Genomic DNA, 13546 nt, shown 5'->3' with positions numbered 1-13546 from the left:
GGGGTGGGGTATGGGGTGGGGGGGTGGGGTATGGGGGATGGAGGGGGTGGGGTATGGGATGTGGGGTAGGGGGTATGGGGGGTGGGGGTATGGGGGGTGGGGTATGGGTAGGGTGTGGGGTGTGGGGGGTGGGGGATGTGGGGTGGGGTAGGGGGTCTGTGGGGTATGGGGGGTGGGGGGTGGGGTGTGGGGTATGGGGGATGGAGGGGGTGGGGTATGGGGTGTGGGGTGTGGGGCTTGGGGTGTGGGGTGGGGGGTGTGGGGTTTGGGAGCTGTGGGGGGTGGGAGGTGGGGAGGGCTCTGTGGTGTGGGGGGTGGGGTGGGGGATGTGTGGTTTGGGGTGTGGGGTATGGGGTATGGGGGGTGGGGTAGAGCGTCTTAGGGGTAGGGGGTATGGGGGGTGAGGTTTGGAGTGTGGGGTGTGGGGGGATGGGGGTGGGGTTTGGGGTGTGGGGTGTGGGGTACGGTTTGGAGTGTTCGGGGTGGGGGATGGGGGTGGGGCAGGGGGCGTGGGGTGGGGGGTGGGGTGTGGGCTTTGGGGGGTGTGGGGTGTGGGGTATGGGGGGTGGATATGGGGTCTGTGGGATAGGGGGTATGGGGGGTGGGGTTTGGGGGGTGGGGTATGGGGTGGGGGGGTGGGGTTTGGGGTATATGGGGTATGGGGTGTGGGATATGGGGTGTGGGATACAGGATATGGGATGTATGGGGTGTGGGATATGGGGTGTGGGATGTGGGGTGTGGGATGTGGGGTGTGGGATATGGGGTGTGGGATGTGGGGTATGGGATATGGGATGTATGGGGTGTGGGATATGGGGTGTGGGATGTGGGGCGAGGCTCTGGGGCGGGCCCCTCACTTGTTGCTGGGTTTGATGAGCTCCCCGTTCTTGTACCACTTGAGGGGCAGGTCGGGGTTGCTGAGCTCCACCTGCAGCCGGATCTTCTTGCCCTTGTCCACCTGGTACGCGGGGTCCAGCTTCCGCACGAACGCTATGGGGCGGATAGGGGTCAACGCCCGCCATGGGTCGCTATGGGTCGCTATGGGTCCCTATGGGTCGCTATGGGTCGCTATGGGTCACTATGGGTCGCTATGGGTCCCTATGGGCCCCTATGGGTCACTATGGGTCCCTATGGGTCCCTATGGGTCACTATGGGTCGCTATGGGTCGCTATGGGTCGCTATGGGTCACTATGTGTCCCTATGGGTCACTATGGGTCCCTATGGGTCGCTATGGGTCCCTATGGGTCGCTATGGGTCGCTATGGGTCACTATGGGTCGCTATGGGTCGCTATGGGTCACTATGGGTCGCTATGGGTCACTATGGGTCACTATGGGTCGCTATGGGTCGCTATGGGTCACTATGGGTCGCTATGGATCCCTATGGGTCCCTATTGGTCCCTATGGGTCGCTATGGGTCACTATGGGTCCCTATGGATCCCTATGGATCTCTATGGGTCCCTATTGGTCCCTATGGGTCACTATGGGTCACTCTGGATCCCTATGGGTCCCTATGGGTCACTATGGGTCACTATGGGTCGCTATGGGTCCCTATGGATCCCCATGGATCCCTATGGGTCCCTATGGGTCCCTACGTGGTCCCTGTGGGTCCCTGTGGATCCCTATGGGTCCCTGTGGGTCCCTATGGGTCGCTATGGGTCCCTATGGATCCCTATGTGTCCCTATGGGTTCCTATGGGTTCCTATGGGTCCCTATGGGTCCCTATGGATCCCTATGGGTCGCTATGGGTCCCTATGAATCCCTATGGGTCCCTATTGGTCCCTGTGGTTCCCTGTGGATCCCTATGGGTTCCTATGGGTCGCTATGGGTCCCTGTGGGTCCCTATGGGCCCTCTTCCAGGTCTACAGCCCTATTCCCTATCCCATGTCCCCCCTTGATCCCATCTCGGCTCTTCTTGCCCTCCACCTTCATCTCCTTCCCCATCCCATTCCCCATTCCCACCCCCACAGACCCCTAAATCCCCCTTCCCCCCCATATCCCATTCCCCATCCCATTCCCCATTCCCACCCCCACAGACCCCTAAATCCCCCATTCCCCCCCCCATATCCCATTCCCCATCCCATTCCCCCCACCCCCACAGACCCCTAAATCCCCCTTCCCCCCCATATCCCATTCCCCATCCCATTCCCTACCCCAAACCCCATTCCCAGCACCACAGACCCCTAAATTCCCCTCCCCACCCCATATCCCCCATTCCCATCTCCAAAGACCCCCCCATATCCCATTCCCCATCCCATTCTACATTCCCACCCCCATAGACCCCTAAATCCCCCTTCCCCCCATATCCCATTCCCCATCCCATTCCCCATTCCCAGCCCCATAGAACCCTAAATCCCCCTTCCCCCCCATATCCCATTCCCCATCCCATTCCCCATTCCCAGCCCCACAGACCCCTAAATCCCCCTTCCCCCCCATATCCCCATTCCCATCCTCAAAGACCCCCCATATCCCATTCCCCATCCCATTCCCTACCCAGAACCCCATTCCCAGCCCCATAGACCCCTAAATCCCCCTTCCCCCCCCCATATCCCCCATTCCCATCTCCAAAGACCCCCCATATCCCATTCCCCATCCCATTCCCCATTCCCAGCCCCACAGCCCCCTAAATCCCCCTTCCCTCCCCCATATCCCCCATTCCCATCTCCAAAGACCCCCACATATCCCATTCCCTACCCCAAACCCCATTCCCACCCCCATAGACCCCTAAATCCCCCTTCCCCCCCATATCCCATTCCCCATCCCATTCCCCATTCCCAGCCCCACAGACCCCTAAATTCCCCTCCCTTCCCAATATCCCCCATTCCCATCCCCAAAGACCCCCCATATCCAATTCCCCATCCCATTCCCTACCCAGAACCCCATTCCCAGCCCCAAAGACCCCTAAATCCCCCTTCCCCCCCCATATCCCCCATTCCCATCCCCAAAGACCCCCCATATACAATTCCCCATCCCATTCCCTACCCCAAACCCCATTCCCACCCCCACAGACCCCTAAATCCCCCTTCCCACCCCATATCCCCCATTCCCATCTCCAAAGACCCCCCCATATCCCATTCCCCATCCCATTCCCCATTCCCAGCCCCACAGACCCCTAAATCCCCCTTCCCCCCATATCCCGCATTCCCATCCCCAAAGACCCCCCCATATCCCATTCCCTACCCCAAACCCCATTCCCACCCCCAGAGACCCCCCCAATCCCCATTTCCATCCCCAAAGACCCCCCCATATCCCCTTCCCCATTCCCTACCCTCGCTCTTCTTGGGCTCGGCGGTGACCTTCTTGAGGCGCCGGAGCATGCCGCGCAGGTCGGTGATGCCGTACTGGAAGGCGATGCGCTCGTACTCGCTCTTCTTGGTGACCCCCTTGAGGAGCTCCCAGATCTCCGGGGGGAAGCCGTCGTCGTCGTCCTTCTTCTTCTTCTTCTCCTCCACCTGCACCTCCCTGGAGCACCCATTGGGCACCCGTTGAGTGCTCGTTGAGCGCTCGTTGAGTGCCCGTTGAGCGCCCGTTGAGCGCTCGTTGAGTGCTCGTTGAGTGCTCGTTGAGTGCTCGTTGAGTGCCCATTGAGTGCTCGTTGAGCGCCCGTTGAGCGCCCATTGAGTGCTCGTTGAGTGCTCGTTGAGTGCCCATTGAGCGCCCGTTGAGTGCCCATTGAGTGCTCGTTGAGTGCCCATTGAGCGCCCGTTGAGTGCCCATTGAGCACCCATTGAGCACCCTTTGAGTGCCCATTGAGCATCCATTGAGCACTCATTGAGTGCCTGTTGAGCACCCATTGAGTGACTGTTGAGCACCCATTGAGCGCCCGTTGAGCACCCGTTGAGCGCCCATTAAGCTCCTGTTGAGTGCTCGTTGAGCGCTCGTTGAGTGCCCATTGAGTGCTCGTTGAGTGCCCATTGAGCGCTCGTTGAGTGCCCGTTGAGTGCTCGTTGAGTGCTCATTGAGTGCCCGTTGAGTGCCCATTGAGGCCCATTGGGTGCCCATTGAGCACCCATTGAGCGCCCGTTGAGTGCCCGTTGAGTGCTCGTTGAGCACCCGTTGAGCGCCCATTGAGGGCCCGTTGAGCACCCGTTGAGCACCCATTGGGTGCCCATTGAGCACCCATTGAGTGCCCATTGAGAACCCATTGAGTGCCTGTTGAGTGCTCGTTGAGCACCCGTTGAGCGCCCATTGAGCGCCCGTTGAGCGCCCGTTGAGTGCCCATTGAGCACCCATTGAGCACCCTTTGAGTGCCCATTGAGCGCCCATTGAGCATCCATTGAGCACTCATTGAGTGCCCGTTGAGCGCCTGTTGAGCACCCATTGAGCACCCATTGCACATCCATTGTGCACCCTTTGCGCAACCATTAGCACCCACTGAGCACCCATCGAGCACCCATCGGCATCCATTGAGCACCCACTGAGCACCCACTGCACCCATTGAGCACCCATCGGCATCCACTGAGCACCCACTGAGCACCCATTAGCACCCATTGGCACCCATCAGCACCCACTGAGCACCCATTAGAACCCATTGGCACCCATCGAGCACCCATCGGCATCCACTGAGCACCCATTGCACCCATTGAGCACCCATTGCGCGCTCACCTCTTCTTCAGCAGCCCACTGAAGTCCAGCTCTCCTGCGGTGTCATCCTTGGCATCGCCCCTGGGGGGGGGAGGAAATGGGGGCAATGGGGGGGGAGGTCCTAGGGGTGCTTTGGGGGCAATGGGGGGAGCAGTGGGGGGGGTTTGGGGGGGGCTCATAGGGGGTGTCCCCCCACTCACGTCCTCTTGAAGGCCTGCAGGACGTTGCCATCCTCACTGGGGCGGGTGGCTGTGGGGACAGGAGGGTGAGACCCCCCGCCCCATGACCCCCATGTCCCCATTGACCCCCATGTCCCAATGCCCCCCCCGTGTGACCCCCATGTCCCCATTGACCCCCTCATGGGGGGGGAGAATCAATGAGGTTGGGGGGGGGGTGTCTGGGGAGCATTCATCTAAGGGGGACAATGGGGGTCCCAATGGGGTGATGGGGGGGTCAATGTGGTCAATGGGGTTCAATGGGTAGCTGGGGGGGTCAATGGGGTCCAATGATGTTCAATGGGTCGCGGGGGCATCAATGGGGTTCAATGGGTCCTGGGGGGGGTCAATGGGGTCCAATGGATCCCTGGGGGTATCAATGGGGTCCAATGGGGTTCAGTGGGTCCCTGGGGGGTCAATGGGGTTCAATGATGTCCAAGGGGGTCCAACGGCGTTTTATGGGGTCCAATGGGGTTCAGTGGGGATCAATGGGGTCCAATGGGGTTCAATGGGGGTCAATGGGATCAATGGGGTCCAATGGGGCTCAATGGGGGGGTCAATGGGTATCAGTGGTGTTCAATGGGGGTCAATGGGGTTCAATGGTGTTCAGTGGTGTTCAATGGGGGTCAATAGGGTTCAATGGGGTTCAGTGGCGTTCAATGGGGGTCAATATGGTTCAATGGGGATCAATGGGGGTCAATGGGGATCAATGGTGTTCAATGGGGTTCAATGGGGATCAATGGGGTTTAATGGGGTTCAATGGGGGTCAATGGGGTTTAATGGGGATCAGTGGCGTTCAATGGTGTTCAATGGGGTTCAACGGGGGTCAATGGGGATCAATGGGGTTCAATGGCGTTCAATGGGGATCAATGGCATTCAATGGGGATCAATGGTGTTCAATGGGGATCAATGGTGTTCAATGGGGGTCAATGGGGTTCAATGGCGTTCAATGGGGATCAATGGCATTCAATGGGGATCAATGGCATTCAATGGGGGTCAATGGGGTTCAATGGGGTTCAATGGGGATCAATGGCATTCAATGGGGATCAATGGCGTTCAATGGGGATCAATGGGGTTCAATGGGGATCAATGGCATTCAATGGGGATCAATGGCATTCAATGGGGGTCAATGGGGTTCAATGGGGTTCAATGGGGATCAATGGCATTCAATGGGGATCAATGGCATTCAATGGGGATCAATGGCGTTCAATGGGGATCAATGGGGTTCAATGGGGATCAATGGGGTTCAATGGGGTTCAATGGGGGTCAATGGGGATCAATGGGGTTCAATGGGGATCAATGGGGTTCAATGGGGATCAATGGCGTTCAATGGGGATCAATGGTGTTCAATGGGGGTCAATGGGGTTCTATGGGGATCAATGGCATTCAATGGGGATCAATGGCATTCAATGGGGGTCAATGGGGTTCAATGGGGGTCAATGGGGATCAGTGGGGTTCAATGGGTCCCAGGGGGGCGCGGACCCTCGATGTCGATGTTGAAGGAGCACGAGTCCTTCTTGTCCTTGGCCGTCACCTCGCAGCGGTAATCGCCGCGGTCGCCCAGCACCACCTTGGAGATCAGCAGCTCGAAGGTGTGCTCCTGGAGCAGGGATACGGATAGGGGAGATTATGGGATGGATGGGCTGTGGGGTATGGGTGTGGGGTGTGGGATGGGGGGTATGGGGTGTGGGGTATGGGTGTGGGGTGTGGGATGTGAGGTATGGGATGTGGAGTGTGGGATGTGGGGTGTGGGATGTGGGGTGTGGGATGGGGGGTATGGGGTGTGGGGTATGGGGTGTGGGATATATGGGATATGGGGTATGGGATAAGGCGTATGGGGTCTATGGGATGTGGGGTATGGGATGTGGGGTACGGGATGTGGAGTATGGGATGTGGGGCGTGGGGTATGGGATGTGGGGTGTGGGGTATGGGATATATGGGATATGGGGTATGGGGTATGGGGTCTATGGGATGTGGGGTATGGGATATGGAGTATGGGGTATATGGGATATGGGATATGGAGTATGGGTAATGGATATGGGATGTATGGGGTATGGGGTATGGGATATGGCATATGGGGTATATGGGAGATGCGATAAGGGGTATATGGGGTATGGGGCATGGGATATGGGCTGTAATGGGTATGGGGTATGGATATGGGGTGTATAGGGTATGAGTAATGGTTATGGAATATATGGGGTATGGGGTATGGGATATGGGGTGTATAGGGTATGGGTAATGGTTATGGGATGTATGGGGTATGGGATATGGGGTGTACAGGGTATGGGTAATGGTTATGGGATGTATGGGGTATGGGATATGGGGTGTACAGGGTATGGGTAATGGTTATGGGATGTATGGGGTATGGGATATGGGGTGTACAGGGTATGGGTAATGGTTATGGGATGTATGGGGTATGGGATATGGGGTGTACAGGGTATGGGTAATGGTTATGGGATGTATGGGGTATGGGATATGGGGTGTATCGGGTATGGCTAATGGTTATGGGCTCTATGGGGTGCGGGACCTATGGGGCGCCGGCCGTGGGGCTCTATGGGGCTCCCACCTTGCTCTCCTTGTCCAGGCTCTCCTTGAACTGGAAGCGGGCCCCGCTCTTGCTGCCCAGCTCCAGCCACTTCCCCTTGAACCATTTGATGCTGGGCTTGGAGGGCAGCTGGGACCCGGCCACGCGCGCCACCACCCGCACGTCCTGGCCTGGACACGGCACCCAACGGCACCCAATGGCACCCAATGGAACCCAATGGAACTCAATGGCACCCAATGAAACCCAATGGAACCCAACGGCACCCAATGGAACCCAACGGCACCCAATGGAACCCAACAGCACCCAATGGCACCCAATGGAACCCAATGGCACCCAACAGCACCCAATGGAACCCAACGGCACCCAGTGAAACCCAATGGAACCCAACGGCACCCAATGGCACTCAATGGAACCCAATGGCACCCAATGGAACCCAACGGCACACAATGAAACCCAATGGAACCCAACGGCACCCAATGGAATCCACTGGAACCCAATGGCACCCAATGGCAACAAATGGCACCCAACGGCACCCAATGGTACCCAGGGGGACCCAGCAGCACCCAGTGGTACCCATTGGCCCCTATTGACATCTATTGGCACCCACTGACATCTATTGGCACCTATTGACATCTATTGGCGCCCACTAACATCTATTGGCACCTATTGACATCTATTGGCACCCACTGGCACCCACTGATACCTATTGGTATCTATTGGTGCCTATTGGTATCTATTGGTGCCTATTGGCACCCATTGACATCTACTGGCACCTATCGGCACCTATTAGCTCCTATCAATACCTACTGGCATCTATTGGCAACTATTGGCACCTATCAGCGCCTATGGGTGCCCATTGGCTCCTACTGCCACCTATCGGCACCCATGGCTACTGACACCTATTGCACCTATCAGCACCTATTGGCACCTATTGGTACTGACATCTATCGGCCCGTATCGGCACCCATTGGTACTGACACCTATTGACATCTATTGGCACCTATCGGCACCTACTGGTAATGACATCTATCGACATCTATTGGCACCTATCGGCACCTATTGATACTGACATCTATTGACATCTATCGGCACCTATTGACATCTATTGGCACCTACTGACATCTATCGGCACTTACATCTATTGGCACCTACTGACATCTATCGGCATCTATTGACATCTATCAGCACCTATTGACACCTATTGACATCTATCGGCACCTATTGACATCTATCAGCACCAATTGGCACCTACTGACATCTATCGGCACTTATTGACATCTATTGACATCTATTGGCACCTATTGACATCTATCGGCATCTATTGACATCTATCAGCACCTATTGACACCTATTGACATCTATCGGCACCTATTGACATCTATTGGCACTTATTGACACCTATTGACACCTATTGACATCTATTGGCACCTATTGACATCTATTGACATCTATCGGCACATATTGACACCTATTGACATCTATTGACATCAATTGGCACCTATTGACATCTATTGGCACCTACTGACATCTATCGACATCTATCGGCACCTATTGACACCTATTGACATCTATCGGCACTTATTGACATCTATTGACATTTATCGGCACCTATTGACATCTATTGACATTTATCGGCACCTATTGACATCTATTGACATTTATCGGCACCTATTGACATCTATTGACATTTATCGGCACCTATTGACATCTATTGACATCTATCGGCACTTATTGACATCTATTGGCACCTATTGACATCTATCAGCACTTATTGATACCTATTGACATCTATTGGCACTTATTGACATCTATTGACATCTATCGGCACTTATTGACATCTATCAGCACCTATTGACACCTATTGACATCTATCGGCACCTATTGACACCTATTGACATCTATCGGCACCTATTGACACCTATTGACATCTATCGGCACCTATTGACACCTATTGACATCTATCGGCACCTATTGACACCTATTGACATCTATCGGCACCTATTGACATCTATTGACATCTATCGGCACCTATTGACATCTATCGACATCTATCGGCATCTATTGACATCTATTGGCACCTATTGACATCTATTGACATCTATCGGCACCTATTGACATCTATTGACATCTATTGACATCAATTGGCACCTATTGACATCTATTGGCACCTATTGACATCTATTGACATCTATTGACATCAATTGGCACCTATTGACATCTATTGGCACCTATTGACATCTATTGGCATCTATTGACATCTATCGGCACCTATTGACACCTATTGACATCTATCGGCACTTATTGACATCTATTGACATTTATCGGCACCTATTGACACCTATTGACATCTATCGACACTTATTGACATCTATTGGCATCTATTGACATCAATTGGCACCTATTGACATCTATTGGCACCTATTGACATCTATTGGCATCTATTGACATCTATTGGCACCTATTGACATCTATTGACATCTATCAGCACCTATTGACATCTATTGACATCTATCGGCACTTATTGACATCTATTGGCATCTATTGACATCAATTGGCACCTATTGACATCAATTGGCACCTATTGACATCTATTGGCACCTATTGACATCTATCGGCACTTATTGACATCTATCAGCACCAATTGGCATCTATTGACATCTATTGGCACCTATTGACACCTATTGACATCTATCTGCATCTATTAGCATCTATTGGCACCCCCAGACCCACAGCGACCCCCCCATAGGACCCCTCTGCCCCCACCAGGACCCACTGAGCCCCCCACCTTCCCCCTTTAGAACCCACCCCCAGGTCCCATTGACCCCCCCCGCTTTCATCCCCATAGGATCCCATAGATCCCCCCCCAGCCCCATAGATCCCCCCCAGCCCCATAGATCCCCCCCTCACCGCACTGCACCAGCACGCTCTGGGGTTTGCTGATGAAGAGCCCATCGGGGTCACGTGGCTCCGGGGGGTGAATCTCATCTGGGGGGGGGATGGGGGGGGGAGCAGAAGGGGTCATGGGGGGTCATGGGGGGGGCATTGGGGTCATGGGGGGGGCATTGGGGTCATGGGGGGGGGGGGCAGACACGCACCCAATGGGTCATCAGCGGCCTCTGCAATGAGATGGGGTTAAAGGGGGTTAAGGGGGGACCCCAGCACCCATTGACACCCCAGCACCCATTGACCTCCCCATAGCACCCATTGGCCTCCCATAGCACCCATTGCACCCATTGACCCCCCCATAGCACCCACTGGCACCCATAGCACCTATTGACCCCCCCAGCACCCATTGACACCCATAGCACCCATTGACCCCCATAGCACCCATTGACCCTCATAGCACCCACTGACCTTCCCAGCACCCACTGACCCCCCCTAGCACCCATTGCCCCCCCATAGCACCCATTGAACCCCATAGCACCCATTGCCCCCCCATAGCACCCACTGCCCCCCCCAGCACCCACTGCCCCCCATAGCACCCACTGACCCCCATAACACCCATTGACCTTCCCAGCACCCACTGACCCCCCCCAGCACCCATTGACCCCCCATAGCACCCACTGCCCCCCCCAGCACCCATTGACCCCCATAGCACCCATTGACACCCATAGCACCCATTGACACCCATAGCACCCATTGACCTTCCCAGCACCCACTGACCCCCCCCAGCACCCATTGACCCCCCATAGCACCCACTGCCCCCCCCAGCACCCATTGACCCCCATAGCACCCACTGACCCCCATAGCACCCATTGACCTCCATAGCACCCATTGACCTTCCCAGCACCCACTGACTCCCCCCAGCACCCATTGCCCCCCCCATAGCACCCATTGAACCCCATAGCACCCACTGCCCCCCCAGCACCCATTGCCCCCCCATAGCACCCATTGACCCCCATAGCACCCATTGACCTTCCCAGCACCCACTGACCCCCCCCCATAGCACCCATTACCCCCCCCCCCCCGCACCTTTGGGTGCCCCCCCAGCCTCCTCTTCTCCTTTTTGCCCATTTTCCTCCTTTTTCTCCTCTTTTTTCTCCTCTTTTTTCTCTTTTTCCTCTTTTGGCTCCTTTTTCACCTCTTTTTTCTCCTCCTTTTTCTCCTTCTTGGCAACTGCGGGGGGGGGGGGGGGGGAAACAGCAAAAGTGACCCCCCCCCGGAACCCCAAAACCACCTTAATCCACCCCAAAACCCCGTTAAACTCCCCAAATCCCCTTAAAGCACCCCAAAAGCTCCTTACCCCCGCCAAACCCCCTTAAATCCCCTTAAATCACCCCAAAAACCCCTTAAACCCCATTAAAATCACCCCAAACCCCCTTAAATCTCATTAAAATCACCCCAAAACCCCTTAAATCTCATTAAAATCACCCCAAACCCCCTTAAATCTCATTAAAATCACCCCAAAACCCCTTAAATCCCATTAAAATCACCCCAAAACCCCCTTAAATCCCATTAAAATCACCCCAAACCCCCTTAAATCCCATTAAAATCACCCCAAAACCCCCTTAAATCCCATTAAAATCACCCCAAACCCCCTTAAACCCCATTAAAATCACCCCAAAACCCCTTAAATCCCATTAAAATCACCCCAAAACCCCCATAAATCTCATTAAAATCACCCCAAAACCCCTTAAATCTCATTAAAATCACCCCAAAACCCCCACCCCAAAACCCCCTTAAATCCCATTAAAATCACCCCAAAACCCCTTAAATCCCATTAAAATCACCCCAAAACCCCCTTAAATCTCATTAAAATCACCCCAAAACCCCTTAAATCTCATTAAAATCACCCCAAAACCCCCTTAAACCCCATTAAAATCACCCCAAACCCCCTTAAATCTCATTAAAATCACCCCAAAACCCCTTAAATCTCATTAAAATCACCCCAAACCCCCTTAAATCTCATTAAAATCACCCCAAAACCCCTTAAATCCCATTAAAATCACCCCAAAACCCCCTTAAATCCCATTAAAATCACCCCAAAACCCCCTTAAACCCCATTAAAATCACCCCAAAACCCCTTAAATCCCATTAAAATCACCCCAAAACCCCCTTAAACCCCATTAAAATCACCCCAAACCCCCTTAAATCCCATTAAAATCACCCCAAAACCCCATTAAATCCCATTAAAATCACCCCAAAACCCCATTAAATCCCATTAAAATCACCCCAAACCCCCTTAAATCCCATTAAAATCACCCCAAAACCCCCTTAAAACACCCTAAAACCTCCTTAAATCACCCTCAAACCCCCACTAAAATCACCCCAAAACCCCCATAAATCCCATTAAAATCACCCCAAAACCCCCTTAAATCCCATTAAAACCACCCCAAAACCCCCTTAAAACACCCCAAAACCTCCTTAAATCACCCCAAAACCCCCTTAAATAACCCCCAAACCCCCTTAAATCCCATTAAAACCACCCCAAAACCCCCTTAAAACACCCCACCTTAAAACACCCAAAACCCTCTTAATCCACCCCAAAACCCCCTTAAATCCCATTAAAACCACCCCAAAACCCCCTTAAACCACCCCAAAACCAGTGCCCCGCCCCCCGCCCCTCCCCCCCCAGCCCCATATAAGGTCTGCCTTAAACCTGACCCCTTCCAAAAGGTCACGGTGATGGGGGAGGGGTCACCCGAGGCCACCCCCCCTCCCCCCCCCTTGGGTGCCCTTTGGGGTGTCTCAAGTGACACCCATGGGGGGGGGGGAGGGGGGGGCTGATACCGGATACCCGCCCCCCCCCCCCCCCCCCCCCCCCCCCCCATATGACACCGTGTCCGTCCCCCCCCCCCCCAATTTACCCCCCCCGGGGTAATTAATTACCCCCTATGGGGCAATCCCCCCCCAATTACCCCCCCCATATCTAATTGCCCCCCCTTAATACCCCCCCAGGGTAATTAATTAATTAATTCCCCCTATTAATTAATTACACACCCGCATTTAATTGCCCCCCCATTGTAATTACCCCCCCATTAATTGCCCCCCTACTTGGGGGCTAATTGCCCCCCCATTGTAATTACCCATTAATTGCCTCCCCCTTAACTGCCCCCCTACTTGGGGGCTAATTGCCCCCCCATTGTAATTACCCCCCCATTAATTACCCCCCCTTAATTGCCCCCCTACTTGGGGGCTAATTGCCCCCCCATTGTAATTACCCCCCATTAATTGCCTCCCCCTTAATTGCCCCCCTATTGGGGGCTAA

At 54.5% G+C, this 13546-nt stretch overlaps 1 protein-coding gene across 1 annotated transcript; it reads right to left on the bottom strand.

Annotated features, from left to right (window-relative positions):
* Positions 1-854: 854 nt before the first annotated feature.
* Positions 855-11455, bottom strand: LOC130611777 (myosin-binding protein C, fast-type-like; the record flags this gene model as incomplete). Its single annotated transcript, XM_057432909.1, has 10 exons — positions 855-987; positions 3263-3456; positions 4600-4659; positions 4779-4827; positions 6276-6390; positions 7360-7508; positions 10246-10323; positions 10434-10454; positions 11311-11380; positions 11420-11455. Coding segments are annotated over 10 exons (905 nt in total), but the record flags the coding sequence as incomplete, so codon positions are not given.
* Between the last annotated feature and the right edge of the window lie 2091 nt (positions 11456-13546).

This window comes from Pezoporus wallicus, unplaced genomic scaffold (assembly GCF_028554395.1).
Source record: "Pezoporus wallicus isolate ANWC-B61680 ecotype Strahan unplaced genomic scaffold, APGP_CSIRO_Pwel_v1 contig_14483, whole genome shotgun sequence".
In the NCBI taxonomy this organism is placed as follows: domain Eukaryota; kingdom Metazoa; phylum Chordata; class Aves; order Psittaciformes; family Psittacidae; genus Pezoporus; species Pezoporus wallicus.
Note: the sequence above shows the minus strand (reverse complement) of the source record. Positions and strands in the feature narration are given on the sequence as shown.